The sequence below is a fragment of the Pogona vitticeps genome, chromosome 15 (genome assembly GCF_051106095.1).
Source record: "Pogona vitticeps strain Pit_001003342236 chromosome 15, PviZW2.1, whole genome shotgun sequence".
In the NCBI taxonomy this organism is placed as follows: domain Eukaryota; kingdom Metazoa; phylum Chordata; class Lepidosauria; order Squamata; family Agamidae; genus Pogona; species Pogona vitticeps.
The window spans coordinates 658,486-676,649 of NC_135797.1; the positions used below are offsets into that span (position 1 = coordinate 658,486).

General features: G+C 53.9%; 2 protein-coding genes across 2 annotated transcripts in view; one reads left to right on the forward strand and one right to left on the reverse strand.

The window, feature by feature from the left end:
• Window positions 1-6: 6 nt before the first annotated feature.
• Window positions 7-2,121, forward strand: BOLA1 (bolA family member 1). The gene is made up of 2 exons (XM_020798183.3): window positions 7-463; window positions 1,317-2,121. The coding sequence occupies exons 1-2, from the start codon at window positions 22-24 to the stop codon at window positions 1,793-1,795; spliced, it is 921 nt and encodes a 306-aa protein (XP_020653842.3). The 5' UTR covers window positions 7-21; the 3' UTR covers window positions 1,796-2,121.
• A 758-nt stretch (window positions 2,122-2,879) lies between these two features.
• Window positions 2,880-18,164, reverse strand: part of SV2A (synaptic vesicle glycoprotein 2A) — a 31,852-nt gene continuing 16,567 nt past the window's right edge. The window contains exons 4-14 of the mRNA XM_020798182.3: window positions 12,832-13,012; window positions 12,099-12,250; window positions 11,618-11,751; window positions 10,918-11,007; window positions 10,434-10,544; window positions 10,070-10,158; window positions 8,964-9,128; window positions 8,110-8,243; window positions 7,741-7,944; window positions 6,964-7,123; window positions 2,880-5,347 (exon numbers count right to left, since the gene is read on the reverse strand). Of these exons, the coding sequence (XP_020653841.3) occupies window positions 5,164-5,347; window positions 6,964-7,123; window positions 7,741-7,944; window positions 8,110-8,243; window positions 8,964-9,128; window positions 10,070-10,158; window positions 10,434-10,544; window positions 10,918-11,007; window positions 11,618-11,751; window positions 12,099-12,250; window positions 12,832-13,012 (1,604 nt within the window). The 3' untranslated portion in view covers window positions 2,880-5,163. The remainder of the gene's footprint in view (window positions 5,348-6,963; window positions 7,124-7,740; window positions 7,945-8,109; window positions 8,244-8,963; window positions 9,129-10,069; window positions 10,159-10,433; window positions 10,545-10,917; window positions 11,008-11,617; window positions 11,752-12,098; window positions 12,251-12,831; window positions 13,013-18,164) is intronic.

Sequence of the window (18,164 nt, forward strand, 5' to 3'; positions counted from 1 at the left end):
TATCATTTACAGCTGGGGCACATGCTTTACTCGGACTACAACTCCCGGAATGCCCCAGGCAGCCAGGTAGGATTCTGGGAGTTGCAGTCCAAAAAGAAAACGAACGAATCCCCCACGTGTACTTTCATCACTTTGCAGACCAGAAATTGGGTGCAACCTGTTTTGCCCCCGGCAGAGGGCGACAAAGCCCTTCTTTTGTTCAAAGAGCCCCCCCATGAACTACGATTCCCAGGGTTCAGAGCGCAGCGAGCAGCCCTAGAGCCTGCTGGGAAACGTGGTCCTCTTGCCTCGCCCTCCCTCCCTCGGCTGGACAGGGCAACCACATTTCCCAGAAGTCTCCTCGGGAAAGGAGGCGGAGAAAGGAGGGGGCGTGGCTTTCCGGGAAAGGAGGGCGTGCGAGGAAAGCAAGGTCAGCGCAGGGAGAGGCTGCCGCGTCGTTTGGGGGCTCCGCCTAGAAGGACAGGTGGGTGCAGCGCTGGGAGGGAGACCCCCCTTTCCTCCCGGGGGTGGGGCGGCGGGGGGGACCGTCTTGCCTCGTACCCCCCCCCCGCCGCCGCTCCGGCAACGCACTAAAGGGGCTCCGCGGCGCCCAGCCACGATCCGCCCCGGCTGCAGTTGTTGCCCACCCTCCAGCTGGCCGATCTGGAAGCCCATCATCCCCTGTTCCTCCTCCCTCCAGCCCCGTCCCCGGACATGCAGGGACACCGCCCCTGCTGGCATCCCGGGCCCTCTTCCTCACCCCTTTGCTACAGGAGGCGTGCAGGGTCTGGGCAGGAGGGATTACAAAGCCCATCATGCCTCGACTAGCCCGGCCGCTGCCCCCGGGGGCCAAATCTGTGTCAGGGCTCCCGGTTGCTGACCGAAGGGCGAGGAGGTGCCCTTTCCTGCTTCACAGCCGGTCCTGACAGGGGCTTGGGCGGAGGGGGTGGCCCTCCTCGGCGTGGGGATCCCTTCCGGGCTTGGAGAAGGGAGCCCGCCCAGACCCCCCCCCCCCTTCTGGCCAGCCTGGCAGGGTGGTCGCAGGGGACGGGAAAAAAGCCACAGGCCCCGCCTGGCGCCCCCTGGAGGAGAGCAGGGTTGGGAGGCAACTGACAGCTAGGCTGTGCCTGAGCATGCCCCCCACACCCCCAGAGAGTGTTTTGGTTCGGCCATGAGAGCTCCTGGTCCTCCCCAGCCCCGAACAGGCCAGTCCCATTCCTGGGTCCTGGGGGTGGGCAAGGGATGCCCCTGGAGCTGGCCCAAAGAGGAGGTCGGCCCCTGACCCACGTCGTCGGGCAAAGCGTGGCCGGACCGACCGTCGCCCTTCTGCCTTGCAGCCGCTGCCGTCCTCCCTCGCTCCCCGATGCTGCCGGCCGCCGGCCTGCTGGCGCTCCGCCGTGCCCTCGGACGGCCCTCCTCGGCGGCCGCCTACGGGGTCCTGGGCCAGGGCTCCTCCATGGAGAAGCCGGTGAAGGCCAGCATCCGGGCCAAGCTGCAGGCCGCCCTGGCGCCCGTCCACCTGGAGGTCATCGACGACAGCCACATGCACGCCGTGCCCCGGGGCTCCGAGACCCACTTCCGGGTGGTGGTGGCCAGCTGCCGGTTCGAGGGCCTCTCCCTGATCCACCGCCACCGGCTGGTCAACGACATCCTGCAGGAGGAGCTGGCCGGCCCCGTCCACGCCCTCTCCATCCAGGCCAAGACCCCGCAGCAGTGGGAGAAGAACCCGAAGGTCATCCAGCCCCCGGCCTGCCTCGGGGGATCCAAGCACGACCCCCAGGCGGGGGGACCAGCGGAGAAGACCGGGTTGGCGTGAGCCTTGTGGCAGGAACTGGGGCCGGAGGGGGGGGGCTTCGCTTCAGAAGCGGGGAGGGGGAAAGGCCTTGCTCGGACTGACCCCCTCGGGCACCGAGGCCGCCGCCTGGCTCCCCTCGCCCGGCCCTCAGGCTCCTGCTGGCTCTTTCCTTGCGTGCATGCGTGGGCACGGCCGTGCGCCAGCAGGTGTGCTGCGCTGACGTTTTCTGCTGTTTCTTTCTTTCCGCAGCCCGAGCGGGAGGTGGATGGTGGGGTTCGTTCCTTAAACGGTTTGTCTCTTTTACTGTCATGTAAGCGGAATAAACTCCCCAAACTTCTTTCCTGGTTCATGGCACTTGCCAGTGTGGTTTTTTTGCAGGGCAGCGGTTTCTGGCTGGCCTCGCGGTTCCAAGACCTCTGCGCTCTGCTCATCCTGTTCACATTGGATGGCGATGGCGTCAGGTGGCGATGGCGGTGGGGTTGTTCCCACTTCAAACACCAGTCTTTGAATCAGTGAATTACCGAGTCTGAATGGAGGGCGAGGTCCAGAGAGGGCAGTCGCTGGTGGGGGTCCCCCCTTCTGCTTGAAAGGGGGGGGAGTGCGCTCGCTCGCTGCCTCCTGAATTTGGGGATTGTGGGCGACCAAGCCCCAGAGTAGGGATCCTTCCAAGGATGGGGTTCTTGCTGCCGTGCTTCCTGTCCTTAAAATAAAGAGGGGCATCTCTCCATCCCCTGCAAACCTGCACGTTCTGGAACGCACGATCAGTTTATTTCAGATTTCCACCTGCCCGGCAAGTGAGGAAAGCCGATGTCCCAGGACAACAGCCCCACTCCCCTGACGATCCGTGGGCCACGCAGACGAGGGGGGCTTCTCAGCGTTGAGATCGCAAACATGCGAAGGGCCAGTCCTTCCCGACCCCTGCTTCACCCAGAGCTTTTCTTTAATTTTGCAGAGTTCAGTAAATTGCACAGATTCACAGAAGGAAAAAGTGGTTCTTTATGAAGGACGCACAACTTTCCGGTCACTGAAATTTACTGTTTGCAACATTCTTCTTTACCACAGGGGGAAAAAATTGTTTAAAAATCTGCAGTTAAAGCTGTGATGGTTATTATTATTTTCCAATGTTTATTATTTTTCCCATTTTTACATTGATTTTTATTGACTATGAGTTCATAACGCTGGGAGGGAGGGGGACAGAATGTGTTTGTACTGCCTTTTCCTGCTGAGCTAAAAAACACATAGCAACCTTTCCCAAAATGTATTAAATTAGCACGATCGTTACTAGTGTTATTCACAGCACCTTTTCAGAGTCTGTCTCCCCCCCCACCCCTTTTCGCAACATGACATTTAAAATAAGTGTCACATCTAACCCTTCTTGTCTTCTGTTTTTCATACAAAATGGAACAAACCAGAGACCACAGCTGAAGTTATGACTTTTTTTGTCCTGATAATTTGTTTTTCTCAATTGTTGTCTTTACAAACATCTAAGAACTACACCACAGCACAAGTTTTTTTTTTGTTTAGTTTTGCATACAGACAGAACTATGTATGGTTTGTATGTGGTTGGTTTTTTGTTTGTTTGTTTTAAAATACCAGCTACACTGTTAAGGATGGAAAGAGGGACATGAATTCAGGAAGGAAGGAACAAGGAATCAAAAGCTGGGCTTTCGCGGTGTTGTGCTTTGTTTGATCCTTTCGGACTCTTGCCAAGTTCCACCAGACACGGGATCTGTTTCTTCCCGAGGAGATGGCACGTTAAAGAGGCCCTCGTTCCCAATGGCGGGCCTTGAGGGTTTGAAGGAAGGTGCACCCTGCTCTTAATTTTTACGAACACAAAGAAGTGGGGTTTGGCTGGCCCTCTCTCTGGATGGCACTTAATTCGTTACATTGGAAAGGAAAAGAATGTGAAGGTTTTAGGGATTCCCCTGCTAAGCAGCTGGAGACAATTTCACATGGAAATACATTTTTCCAACTGACAGAAACCTGGCTGGCCAGGGTTTGAAGCAGGATCCTTAATAAACAGAAAATGGGCACACTTTAGGTCGGTTCTACAGTCAGCGCAAACAGTGGTGAGGAGTGATGGGAGCTGTAATCTGGAGGGTTGCACATTGCCTACCCTTCCTACGAGGAAAGAAATCCATTTTGTTAATGGGATTTTCAAAAACCCACATGTATTTCCTGCACAGAAAGGCCAGAACCCCATTGGAATCAGTGAGCTGCTCTGGGAATAAGCTCCAAGCCTGACTAAGTAAGGGGGCAGATGCCTCTGTGTGTGTGCGTGTGCACTTGCACACTTATTTCGGCGCTGAGGTATTGAATCAGGAAGTTGGACTGCCCACAGGAAAATGCAACATCTTATTTTTGCCAAAAAACAAACAAACAAATCCAGCCCAGGGAGTTTCCACAGACAAAGGCCACGAATGTCAGGTAGAGGTGATGGACGGACCCCAAGCGGAACGAAGGAAAGAGCGCACAGAGAGCCGGCTTACGTCACCCCAGAAATCCCAAGTTCTGCTTCGCCCTCGGCCAGCAGCCCAACCCGTTCCCAACAGTGCAGCGAGAAATCCCACCTGAAATCCGGAAGCGTCAAGCTAAAACGACGATGTTTACACCTGAACGGACACTAGGATTGGTTTGGGTTATGTTTTTAACACCCAAGAACAGATGCTAAGGTTGGGACCTGGTGGTTTTCTTATTGTTTCTTCTTCCCTGTATACAGAGAGTGGGATTGACAACCAGCAGTGGTTTTGCATTGATCTGTACACATACACACATGCACACACACGTAGAGATAGAGTGTGCCTCTTGCGAATCTCACAAAAAACAAGAAGAGGGGATACGGGGTCGTTTGGAATATTTTACACACCCAAGAACTGTGAGATGTTTTACGAGCTTACACGTTGGTGTAATACATTTAGAAGACTCCCTCTACCAGCTATTTGGACCCCCAGCTTGGTTCGGCCAATTAGGGGGTCACACCCTGAAATGCCATGGATTTGGGAGGAGGGTCTCTAAACCTCTCTTCCCCCCCCCACATGGACAACTGGCCTTCTGCCCCCTGCATTTATGTGAGCAGAGAGAGAAAGCCACCTCCTTGCTCTTCCTCAGTTTCCCCCGCCTCTCCCCCTGGGAGTGGATTCACAAACACACCAACACCATGGGAGGGAGCTGGGGGGTGGTGGGAGGAGGAGAGGTAGGGGATCTGAGGAGGGAGTGGGTTTGTGGGGGGGAAACAAAACCCAAGACAGATTTTTTCTCCCCCTGTTGAAATGATACAACAAGACGGTCACAGTGCCTACAACGCTAAATCTTCCCCACGTAGGATGGGGCAGGGGGTGGAAAGAGGGCCCGAGTGCAAATCTCTCTCTGTGTGTCTCTCTCGCACGCACTCACTGCAGGACCTGGCCCCGCGTCTCCGGCAGTTTGAGGGCCAGCGAGCTGCCCACCGCCAGGGCTGCTGATGCCAGGAGGATGGGCACAGCTTTGGTGATGCCCACAAAGGAGGTGAAGATGCTGATCCCCAGAACAGCTGCCAGCTTGCACAAGGCATTAAGGAATCCAAAAGCAGTCGTCCTGGACAGGAAAGGGAGGGAAAGGAAAAGAACGAGAACAGGAAAGGAAAGGAGAGGAAAAGAAAAGGAGAGAGAGAGAGAGAGAGAGAGAAAGGGGTAGACATTAAAGGCCTTTTTCCCCACTCACCCCCCTGTTGCTCGTGGGCCCTCTCAGAGGCACAAAAAGGCTCTGCAGGTTTTTCTGCATCTCCCCCTGTTTCCATCAGGGATGAAAAGGAATTTCTGTGCCTTGAAGATTCTCCACAAAATCATAACAACACCCAGGGTGAGATGAGGCGCCCTGTCCCTCTGGATCTGGCACACTCGTCGGGTTCGTGGGAAGAAAATAACACACGTGCCTATATTTTTAGAACGGGAACGGCCGGAAATAGGCGCTGTGGGCAAGCGTGTGCCCAAGCCGTGCAAAGAGGCGCCTCTGGAACAGAGCACGAAGAAACGGGCGGAGGACAGAAGAAGGCACCCAGAAAGAGAGGGAACCTGGGCAAGGTTTGTGAAAGAGATGAAAGCCCAGACGGAGAGCTTTTTAGGGACCCAACTTCCAGCCTTCAGAAGGTGAGGGCCAGTTCTCAAAGGGATGTAAATCTTTGCTTATTTCGTTCTCTCAGGAAAAACAGAAAAGGAGAGCGATCGGAAGAGAAAAGGGGCAGATGTTAAAGGCCTTCCCCCCCCCCCCCCGGTCGCTCACAGGCCCTCGCAGACGCACAAAGAGGCTCTGCAGATTTTCTGCATCTCCTCCAACAGGTTTCCTGCACAGAAAGGTTTTTCTGGCCAACATTTATAGATGCTCTTATGCATTTTGTCATTTCAGGACATAAGCAAAACATCTGGAAGCCGTTTTCTCTCTTTCTCTCTCTTGCATTAAAGAAAAAACTATACTGTGCAAAATATATGCATTATTCTTTTTTTTAATGAAATGCAACATTTTTGCCTGCCAAACCCCACGGGCTCTTTTGGGCAAGGCAGCTGCTAATGAAGGAAAGCAATCGCCCCCCTCTCTGTTCTCAGGCAAGAACCAAAAACCGCCCAGTACTTGACAGTTTCTCTGACGACGAGGGGTCTGGCTGTGTTTCAGCGCCTGGCCCCCTCTGGAGCTGCTGCCTTAGATGGGCAGGGGGAAGGGCCTGGGACCCCCAGACTAGGAGGGTGTCGTAACCCCTTCTCCCAATCACTCGAGGTGAATAATGCTTATCCTTTTTCAAAATCACACAAGCTGCTAGACCTCATGGTTTACTGATGGAAACCACAAATCCTCTGCCCAAGGGTCCCGCGGACTGCCCTTCTGTCCCTTCCAGCAGATTTTCCCTTCTCTCTCTAACAGAACGGATACAGCTTGTTTCTGCACTGGCCTGGCGACTGGGCCAGGCGACCCCCTTGGGGTCCCTGCCAGCTCTACCATCTTGTGAATCAGGGAGTCCTGGGACCTTGCCGCCCACAGAGAGCGCTGCCAGTGCTCAGCCCCTTCGGGGGACAGCTGTCTCCGGGGAGACCTCCAGTGGGAGTCTCGGTCACAAACGGGGACAAAACCAGTCTCGATGGGGGAAGGGAAGGAAGGGGCAACTGGTCCCCCACTGAAGCGCAAAGGGAGGAGCGGCGCAAGAGGGCAGGAGGCCTGCTTACCTCCGATCCGAGGGGTACAGCTCTACCGTCAGGACGTCCAGGGCGTTCCACGAAGCTATGCTGACCCCACCAAAGAGGCAGAGGAGGGCGATCATGGCGGACTCGCTGTTGCCAAAGGACAGGAAGAAGCAGCTCACGCAAGACATGACGCTCGACCCGGCTTCACAGACCCAGAGGAGGAGGAGAGAGAAAGAGGAAGTCACTTTCAAAATCATCCTCACTCACAGTGCAGAACCGAACCAGAGCCTTGAAACTGGGTCAGATCCAAGGTCTCTCGAGGTCAGCCTTCCAACATTACAGACCTACAAGCAACACACGGTGGTTGCACATGGGCCTCTGGCACCATGCCTATGTGTGCACGCGTGCGTGTGTGAGAGAAATCGATCTACAGTGACCCCATCAAGCATTCATTTGATGGCCTTCTCAACCCTGCATTTCATCTGATCCTCCTTAAAAAGAAAATGCAGGACGCTCCACCGCTTAACTCTGGACAACTGAAAACGCCCTCCTTGGATCCATCGTAGCCATTCCATCCCCCAGAATTCTCTGCCCTATTGGCTGAAGGATTCTGGGAGTTGTAGTCCAACGAGGACCTTTCCAACCTTATGGGATGATGACGCTGGTCTGGCAGACCACCCCGGGGGCTCCTACACCCCAAAGGACACCCCCCCTTCTTTGGCCTTCTTGAGAGAAGGGGGACAGTCAGCTGGTGAAGATCGTCAGGAGAAAGAAACGAGGGTGGCAGGAAGAGGCCCGCTTCGGGTCATCAGGGCTCACCCAGCATCCGGAGGCGCCCAATCTTGTCCATCAGGAGCGCCGAGACGATGTTCCCGGGGAGCACAGCCAGGGTGCCGAGGAAGCTCACAAAGTAGATCATGTAGGCGTTGTTGTCGTCGCTGAAGTCCAGCTGGCAGCCTTCCTTGTTGTGCAGAAAAGTGCTGTTGACGATCCGGCAGTTGATGAACTTGTATTCAAAGAGATCTGAGGGGGAGGCAGGGAGAGAAAGGCAAGAGATCAGCAGCTACACCATCTCCCACAGAGGACAGAAGCAAACTGGGCACCAGAGCTGATCCCGACAGAAAAGATGCCACACAGGGAGGGCACCAGGAGATAAGATCCCCCCCCTTGTGGGACCTGTTGGCTTACCTGTGTTGTAGAAGACGGAGGCGATGAAAGTGCAGTTCTTGAAGAACGTATTGCTGGATGTTATATCTTCAAAATAGCACTCCTCAAACAAGGAGTCAACGAAGGAAACAGACTTCATCTTGAGGCCAATGAATCTGGCGACAAAAGACAACGAGAGACAGAGAGGGATTTGCTGACGCAGATTTCGCCGATAGAAACCTGGCAACTAAAGACACCCACCCCACCCCACAAATCACACACCAGTTCCTCTGAACGGAGGGCCTGTTCAGGTAAATGTGTATTTCCTGCTCTGGCACAATCAATACTGTATTTTTACTATGTTTTTGTACTTTTGTACTGTATTTTTAATTGTATTTTGATTGTTTTATCTTTTTATTGTATTTAAATGGTTGTAAGTCGCCCAGAGACCTTTGGGTAGTGTGGGCGGCATATAAGTTAAATAAATAAATAAATAAATAAATAAATAAATAAATAAATAAATAAATAAATAAATAAATAAATAAATAAATAAATAAATAAATAAATAAATATGTGTGTGCGTGCGTGCGTGCGTACGTACGTACGTACGTACGTACATACATACATGCCCACATTCCCAGGACTAATTCCAACAACAAGCACCCTTCTGTTTTTCATGATGTTTTCTCAACTACACCTTTTTCACCACTTGAGGGAGCACTCCTTCTAGTGAGGCAGTGAGACAGAGTATCATGAATCCGTACCAGTCCCGGCCGTGTTTGAAGGCAAGGACCCTTCTCTCGGGCTCTGCCCACCCACAGGAATGTATGGCACAGGTTCCCTCTCGGCCCATTCAAAGAAAAAAACAAACGCACACACACAAGTCAGGGGCCTACTTGTCGTTGAAGTACTCCCCGCGGCTGTGGATCTGGTTCTCCAAGGTGAAGTTGAAGGTAATGTGCCGGACGGTCTCGTCAATGAACACTTTTGTGCGGGAGGCATACTCGATGTTCTGGAGGTGTTTGATCATATCTGGGAACCAGACGGTCAAGCCGTAGTAGCTGTCGCCAAAGAACCGAGGGGAAGAAGAGAGAAAGGGTGGCAAGAATGAGGAGGGAATGAAAGGAGCCATATATTTGAAGAACAGGGCATAGCCAGAGAGTCATGCCAAAAAACGAGGTAGCCTTCCAGGCCATAAAGCCACTCTCCAGATCTGTATATATGAAAAGATCCGTATACACCAAAAGGAGGGAAGGAAAGCAGGCTGCTTGTAGGTCCCGAGCGTGAAAACCTCCCGCTCAAGGTGGGAAAAAGTGAGACTATTCTGCTCCTGGCCTGAGGCGGACTTTAGCAGGACTACCATCCCAGCCTGCCTTGACTGACAAAAATCCCAGCTTTTGCTAATGAGAATCACTGGGGGCTCCCCACAGCCCAATTAGCCAGGTAACCGCTTGGCCACCCTGTGTGCGGCGTCACCAGCCTGCAGTCACCACAGAGCAGTGAGCTGCCTGCAATTAATTTTTACCTCCTGGCTCCAATTAACGGAGTGGCTGGGAGATCAATCGGAGAACTACAGCTCTTGACGTCAGGTTCCCTCCCCCAAGATATATTGGCAAATGAACTAGGTGGTTACCGGGCCTTGTTTAAAAAGAAGTGATCGTAGAAGACAGATTAGAATTGCTCTTTACGCTGCCACACAAATTGGTGCCCTTTGATTCTCTTTGCATCGCGGGCTGTGTCACATGAATTAAAGATCATTTCAATATTTAATTGTACCACTGGCTGAATTCTTTCCCGGTAATGATCTCAGAGATGGGTGTGCCATAGGGGCGGATGGGGCCATAAGGATGTTTTCAGCAGTTTGGAAGAGCGATCCTGGAGGCACTTTAGCGGAAAATAGGGCATAATCTCTGTATTCCCAGATGCACCGCATGGTACAGTCCTCCACCCCAGAGAAGTCCTTCGCCTCCCTCCTCCTCCCTGCCTGCTGATGGAGCCCCACCTGAAGGACATGGTGAACCACACGGCCATCATCATTAGCGTCACCCGGCGATACTCAGGGGCAAAGCACTGGTGAAAATTTGCCCAGACCTGAAAAGACAAGAAAGCCACGATGGGACCATTGGGAAACAAGAGGTGGGCTTCTGTGGCCTTCCCTGACCTACGCCTCTGGGGCTAGCCCCCTTTTGACAGTCCTTTGCCTGAATCGTGAAGTGTCTGCGAGCCTTTCTGGTTGCTCAGGGTTAAAAAGTGCCAGCTACAGAATGCTGCCAAACAGTGCAGGTTCTCTTGTGGTAGTGAAAGGCCAGTCTGGTTGGGCCCACAGGGCACCCCCTTCCTCAACGCCTCCCGTTCTCGCCACCCACCTGTTGCGAAAGGTTCAAGAAGCGGACCATCCAGCGTCGGTACCAGGTCCCTGTGTCGGACTGGATCTCGACCAGTTCATCCTCCTGCTTGATAGTTTTAATATGGGTCACCTGGAGGAGAAGATGTTGGTGAGGGAGAGGGAGCTGGCGGGGAAACCTCTCTTCCTCTCTCTTCTCTCTCAGGGCACAGTCAACAAAGACACACACCCTCAAACGTTCCTGTGATACGACTCTTATTCCTATGCCTCAGTTTCTCATGTTCAGATCTGCAACAGGGGGTGACCTCAATCTGTTGTATTCTTCCCCCTGCCCCCCCCTCCAGCATCTTCTTCTGTGGTAGGGATGGCTAATCATCAGCCCCCAGCCTGCCCCAGACAATCAATTCAATTTTTTAAAAAATCGATTTGAAACCTTATTATTATTATTCCCCCCCCCCCCAAAAAAAAAGAGAGAAAGGAGAGGCGAAGCTCCGCTTTGCTCTTACCGAGAAGACCCGCTCAGGGTGGCCCTTGGCTCTCATGTTGGTGTCGTGCACCTGCTTCAGCACCATCCAGGCCTCGTCGTGTTTCCCGTTCTGCAAAAGCCCAGCCATGAGCTGTAACGAAAATCCCCCTTTCCCCTTTTTTGCCCCTGCCTGCCTGCCTGCCTGCTCCTACCTGCTCCTGCCCTCTCTTTCTGCGCAGGAAGGTAAAGACAAAAACAGCAAATGGACACCTTTTTAGCACAGACAAGGATGGCCAGAAAAGTTTCTAATTAATAAAAAATAAGTAAAAAGAGGCCTGCTGGAACAGCTTGACGCTCCACGACTCCATCCAGTTAAGACCTGCCCACTCTGTCTGGGAGACCCAAAGGCAGTCTCTCGAGGTTTATGTCTCCACTTTATCATACTCAAAGGCAGACTACCCCTGGGCCTGGAGGCTCCACTCCTGCCTATCTTAACTAATAAATGCACAAGCGGCAGCTCAGAATTTTCCAGCTGAAGAAACCAGGAGATGGAGTCGGCCTCCGGCTGAGAGCAGCTGCATCCCAAAACAGACGAGCCGGGATGATGCTCCAGGAGGCAAGGAAGGAGAAAGCAGGGCAAGATGGTGGCTTTCCAAGTTCTGGCCTCCACCACCCCTCCCGCCCCCCAAAGACCCAGCTCCCTCTCAGGCTGACGGCACCGGTCAGATCCCAGCGCTTACCTCCAGGAAAAAGCGAGGGCTCTCCGGCATGGTGGTGAGGGCGCCGATGGCGAAGACAGAAGGGAAAGCACAAACCAGAACAAAGACCCGCCAGCTGTGGAACTGGTAGGCCGAGCCCATCTGGAAACTCCATCCTGGGGGGGGGGGGGACACATAAAGAATCCACCGCATGGTGTGATGAGGGGAAGGAAGGAAGTGGGGGGGGAGGGAAGGAAGGAAATAAAAAAAGACAGGTGATGAGAAGAAAAGGTTTCCCTAACACCTAAGCGTGCGCACAGGTCAGCTTCTATTTTCGCAGGCCAGGCTAGCAGGCCTCCTGTTCAGCCTTCGCACAGAGAGGGAGACGGCCCTTTCGAAGCCGTTTGCCCCACCGGCTGATTCTGGGGTCTGAAGCGTCACAGGTTGCTGTTACTCATAACAAGCTTTGAAAAGGAGCTAGTTCCGCTAACTCGGGAGAAAAAAAAAACGTGCCACAGGTTACCGTAATGGGGGATGATGGCCCAAGCCATGGCGGACGCGTAGATGCCCCCGATCATCCAGAACATGCAGAGCCAGCTGAGATGTTCCCCACGCTTTTCCTGTGCCAGGAATTCTGAGTAGTAGGAGAAGACAATGGGGATCGAACCCCCGATACTGGAAGAAGAGGGAGAAAGAGAACGGTGGACAGAGCAAAACTCTGCGTCCATTTAGCAAAACCGCACAGGATGGGACTCCTGGTAGGCCTCTCCCATTCCAGGCCAGAGTCTGGAAATACTGTGTCTGGGAACACAACCTCCAGGTTCCCACACTGGCTGAAAGCAAACAGGCAGACATCTCACAGTGTGTACAACATGTGCGCATGAGGGAGATGGGAGAGGAGGGGAGAAAGGTGCCAGGGGAAAAAGGGCAGGCCCGTCTGCTATCCATTTTTCAGTCCCAACATCTCAAAACCCGGAGGGGAGGGGTCCACAGATCACCACCTCTTGCCCAAACCCACCCAGGGATAACCCCTCCTTGATTCCTCTGAATGCCCATCATTGTATGGAATGTGTGCTCCTGACACAGACCGGAATTTGACACTCCCTATCCCTCCATTCTAAAAACAAGCTCCTAAAGGTGAGTTTCTAGTCCTCAAGGTGGTAGAGAAAATGATAAACTGATCCCATGCGGGCGGGTATGTCTTGGAGGCCCCTTTCCAAGGGGACATCCCACAGGGCACCCCATAACATCCTTACCCCACGCCCGAGAGCAGCCGGCAGAAGAGGAACGTGCCGTATCCCTGCACGAAGGAGGAGAAGAAGGCGAAGACGCTGTTCACGGAGAGGGACATCAGGAGGCACTGCCTGCGCCCGAGACGGTCCGCCAGGCCACCCCACACGAAGGCGCCGACCATCATTCCCAGGTAGACGATGAGGCCTGCAATGAAAGCAGAAGGGGAGAGATCCTGAGGGAGGCCTCTTTCAAGCTGACAGCTGGATCACACGGAACGGTGGTCCTTCCCACACCCTGTTGCCGAAGTTAGTGTGGATTTATTTATTACTTTTTACGCACGATGCTTTTCTCTTGCAGGAATCTGTGGACTGCAGGTCCGCCTGAGGAAGGGGGTTTCCACCCACAAAGGCTTATGCCCTATGACACTCATTTCATATCTTTAAAGGGCCACACCGAGTATATCCTGGCTTGCCACCAGAGAACTCCCGAGGGCAGCCCCCGTGGCTCTTCCCCTTCCGCCACCTGCCACAGAGAGAGGTCACGAAAGCCCTTTCCTACGAGAAGCCCATTGCCTTGTGCTTCTGGGAGAGCTGCTGGAAGGGAGGGAGGCCCCAGCAGGGACTCTCACAGAGTCACAACAGCTGCCCAGACCTCCTCCTTTGCTCCTCTTCTTTGGCTGATTCAAAGCACAGGAAAGGGGCAAAGGATCCACTGTCCCCGAAGGAGGAAGAGGCGTGGCAGGAAGGCCAGGCTGAGCATCCAGGGAGGCAGCAGGGAGGCTCCTCTTTCTATCCTTGCCTGCCCTTTGTGTCATTTGTGTATGGGTGGAGAGGGACCCCAGAATTCGGGGTTTTCTCAGAGAGAAACTGGAAGTGCTCCACAATCAGGGCAGCCTCCCTGTCTTCAGAGGGTGATGCAAAGGGACAAGCAGAGCCTGCCTGCCTGCCTGGGTGGGGGTCGGGGTGGGAGGGGGACGGTGACTCAGCCCGTGGGTGGCACGGAGACAGACAAGGACGGCGGCGAAAGCCAACCCAATGTCCTGTCGTGCTCACTCTGGGCATCATGCAAAGAGAGGAGGGGAGGGAAAGAACCGCACTGCCTTCCCCCCCCCCACCCAGCAGCAGTGATGTGGGTAGAGGCCGCTTTAATCCTCCTTTCCCACACTGCCTGGCAGGGATGACGCTGGGAATCCTGCGGTGTGCGAGCCGCTCCCCCTTTAAAGGGGCTTTAGCTGTTCACTTTCCCGCTGTCTAATCCTAGGATTAAGCCACCAAAGACCAGGCCAATTAGGCGGGCCACTGGCGGATGCCGAGAGGAAACCAGCCCACCGACACCAATGCCGGGCCGGCCTCTCCCGTCTGCCCCAGAACGCAGAGGGTTTTGGGGGCACACGGAGCCGGAAAGGGATTACCGGCTCTCGCCGCCTCCCCTGCGCCGCTCTTGACGGCGCGTTGGCCATTCCTGACTGCACTGCGGCATTTGAGGCCCCCTCCCTGCCCCAAGACACTCCGGAAATCCCTGGCTCACGCGCGGTGGATTCTCAATGCACAAAACGGGCCCCAAAACCAGCCTTCGCAGGCCGCTCTAACAAAGAGGCAATCACGCACACTCCGTAGCAGCCAACACCTGGATCATCACTAGGGGGCAGTCTGCCAGTTGTGGGTGTGGGTGTCCACCCCATGGCGCTGCCTGGGGCAAACGCACCACTGTCCCGGGGAAGGCCCTCCTGGGGCCTTAAAACATGCTTCTCACGAGCCACGGTTCCAATATCTCACAAGGGCTGGAGCAACACCGCGGCCGAGGCGACATGGGCGAACAGCACAACTGTGAGGGCAACGTGCTCTTTTGCATTGCATTAAAAAGTCCTGGAAGATAAAAATGTCTTTGCAGGCCCGAAGCTGCACCCTTGTGTTTAAAGGGAGCACCCCAAGCTTTCCAGTAAACAGAGAAGTCTTGGATTAATTTAGAAAAAATATATATCGATGACACTGAATTTACAGCTCCATACTTCTGAGCAAAGTCATAAGGCAAACGCATGACCTGAACCACCTTCAGCTAAAGGAAATGGTCCGGAAGGCCCACCTGGAGTGTCTGATCTGTGATGAGTTCAAGACAGGGAAAATTTGACTCTCTCTCTCTCTCTCTCTCTCTCTCTCTCTCTCTCTCTTTTTGGACCACTGCTCCCTCAAACACACCCGTGGCCTGGGTGGCTCAGAGGTTGATGTCAGATGTAACCTAAAAAAGAGACTCGTTTTCCAAGTTACCTCTGCTTTAGCCTCTTCGCACTGGATATGGCGGCAGTGAGGAAAGAGTGAAGACTTGTTTTATCTATCCCTGGTCATGTGCCAGGCAAATGCACCATTAAGGCAAATTTTGCGTATAATAGTCTTCCTCCATGCGGTGGCCTCAAAACACGTCAGGCCAAAGAATTAAGACTGAATAAACTGAAATTAGGTTGAAACCAGCAGGAGAGTGAAAAGATGGAAGAAGGAAAGGCCAAAAAGATGTCAAAGGCTACTATTAAAAAAGATGACCGGTAAAAGAAAGCCCACTGGCTTTACAGGGTAATGAATGAGTCGGTTTCATCAACTGGTCAATTTGGAGGCCACCCACCCTGAAGGCACCTCCTCTTTCTGGTCCCACCAGCCAAACCTTCTTTCAGGCATGGGATCTTGGCCACTAAGCAGATTTCCTGTAGAGAAGACCCCTCCACTGAATTTGGTCAAAGCCCAGAGTGTCAAACTGAGCCCAGAGACAGAACGAAAGCCAGCGAAGGTGGTGTGAACACGCCCTGGACGCTGGCCTGGGGTGGCCGGAGAGACACCCCTCCCTCGGGAAAGCGGCCCAGCTCAAGTTTAGCTGAAAGGAAAAGGAAGGTCGGGAGCCAGGAAGTTGCCCATCATCCACCCTCAGCAACACCCCTGGACAGCTGCACCCCTGGTTGAGAGGCACTATGAATGACTGAATGCATTTCTAATTTTGCATTTCTGCACATACATTTGCCATATGCAGTCTTACATAAATCAGTGTCCTCTCCCCCTCCCTCCCTCTTTGGTGTTATGTTAGATGGCCAGCCTGTTATTTTCTGACCCTAAAAATATAAATAAATTAATAAATAAATAAAAAGCAGGTTGGGCTGCCACCATCCCAGTCAACCAATGTTTATAAACTATCTTCAAGGGTAAAATGAGCCACAGTGATCCAGCCTGGAAGTGAGTGTTGGCTTTTAGCATAGGAAATTCAGGCTTACACATTTTTTTTTTAAAAAAAAAAGACACGCTTCTCACTCAAAAGAAGACAAATCTGCTTCCAAAGCAGAGGCTGAAGAGAAGGCGAAGGAACCGGGGCAGAAGCCTGAGCTACAGATGGCAGGGGAAAGGCACACAGCTCCAACCCCAGATGCTCTCAGAGGGGCCCGAGTCTTGACCGAGAGGGTTCCAGCTGGGGAGGGGGAAGAACCAACACCACCATGAGAGAGAGAGAAGCGGTCGGTCAAGGAAGCCGGGAGGCAGAGAGCGGACGCAGGAAAGAGCAGAGAGAGAGAGACCGAGCTATTTTTATCCTGGCTTCCACGTACATTTGAACTGCAATCACGAGACTAATGCGCCTGGCGATGCAGGGTGACAAGCTGCTGGCGAGAGGAGTAAGACAGCAGGGTTTTGTTTTCGTTTTTTTTCCCCCCTTTTCCCTGGGAACAATCTCAGCAGGGCGAAATATGGAGAAGTGGTGTGTGTGTGTGTGTGTGTGTGTGTGTGGAGGCGATGGGGGCAAGGATGACATCAGCAAAAGCTGGAAATGTGCTTCCAGGAGAGCTCTCCCCCCCCCCCCAGCATCTGGCTGCCTTCCCTCAGCACAACCTACTCAAGCCTGACCTTCTCCATTCATGTCAAAAAGCACTGGACACCCACCCACTCCTGATCCCTGGCTGATCTCTGGCTCTCCCCCATCAGATCCACTCCGCTCTTCCGCCGGACTGATGGGAAGGTGCTTCGAGGAGGGCAGGAATGAAGGCGCCTCCCAAGGTGAACACAACCACCAATTCTTCTGCCTAGGGGCAGGGCGGGATGAGCAAGGCCTGCACTGCAAGGGGAGCTTAGCTGCCAACCATGCTGGGCAAGGGCAGCTTTCAAGAGCTGGCGTCCAAAAACAATGAATGCGTCTGAGCTCTGAGGCGGAAGGCCTCCCCTTGGAGGCGGCTGGGCTCTCCCTCGCTAGAAGCCTTCGGGCAGCAGCCTAAGCCCCCCCCGGTCCCCTAAATGCCAAACTGTGTCTCCCCATGGGGGCCCCCTCTGGTCCAGCACCCTGTTCCCAAAAGGACAGCCCTCCGACCTGAAAGTAGAACCTCCCCACGCCTGCCTTTCGCCTGCACTTCTGTGCTTGGTCTCCACCTGATCTTGGGAACTCCCCAACCTCTCTGCCACTTCCACGACCCAAGGTCGATGGTACTTGCAGTACAACCACATCTGAAGGGAAAGCCAGAGGCCCAGCCCTCAGGTGCCCCCCCCCAGATCCTCAGCCTCCTCCTCCTCCTCCTCCCTTTTAAGCACGTTAACGAAATACAATAGAGAAGGCAAGGAAATGGTTCTGGAATGAAGAGGGTAGCCCTGCAGCCACCCAAGGCCCTTCATCTTCACCCCCAAAATAAAGCCGCATAAAACAGCATTTCTCTGAAACACACACACACACACACACACACACACACACACACACACACACACACACACACACACACACACACACGGCTGTGTCCTTCTCATTCGGATGAGTCACCGCTTGCTTCTCTCGTCTCCGTCTCTCTCTGCCCCCAAACCATGTTGATTAAAAATGGCAGCTTGTTTAGAGACTGATGGAAGGGATTGAGGGGCAGAAGGGAAAGCAGAGGAGAAAGAACGGAGAGGCCGAGAAGGAGGTTTCTGTCAGCTGGCTGGGAAAATCCCTCTCCTAAAATCTTCTGCAGACCGAGGGCCCTGGGTGTGTGTGCGCACGCCTGGGCCTCAGTCGGGCTGATGCCACCACCCCCACCACCACCCGCTCTGCGAGGGAGCCAACAGGCAACCATGCCAGCCAGCCAGCCAGTTTCTAGGGAGCCGATTTGGACACCCCTCCTGTGCCTTTCTGGGCTACCAGCAGGGAAGGAAGAAGAAGAAAGGATGGGCCGAATCTTACCCCAGTTCTTTTGAGAGTTGGCATGAGTTCCTTCTCCTTGAGCTGGAATGCGGAGAATACACCCAAGCAGGGCTCCGCAGATATGGACCCACTTCTGGCCCAGCCCTTGGGGAAAGCTGTGTTTCGGACGCCAGCCCCTCCAGGGTCCTCAGCCCAAATCACCAGCAACGGCTTGGTTCCTCCCCTCCTT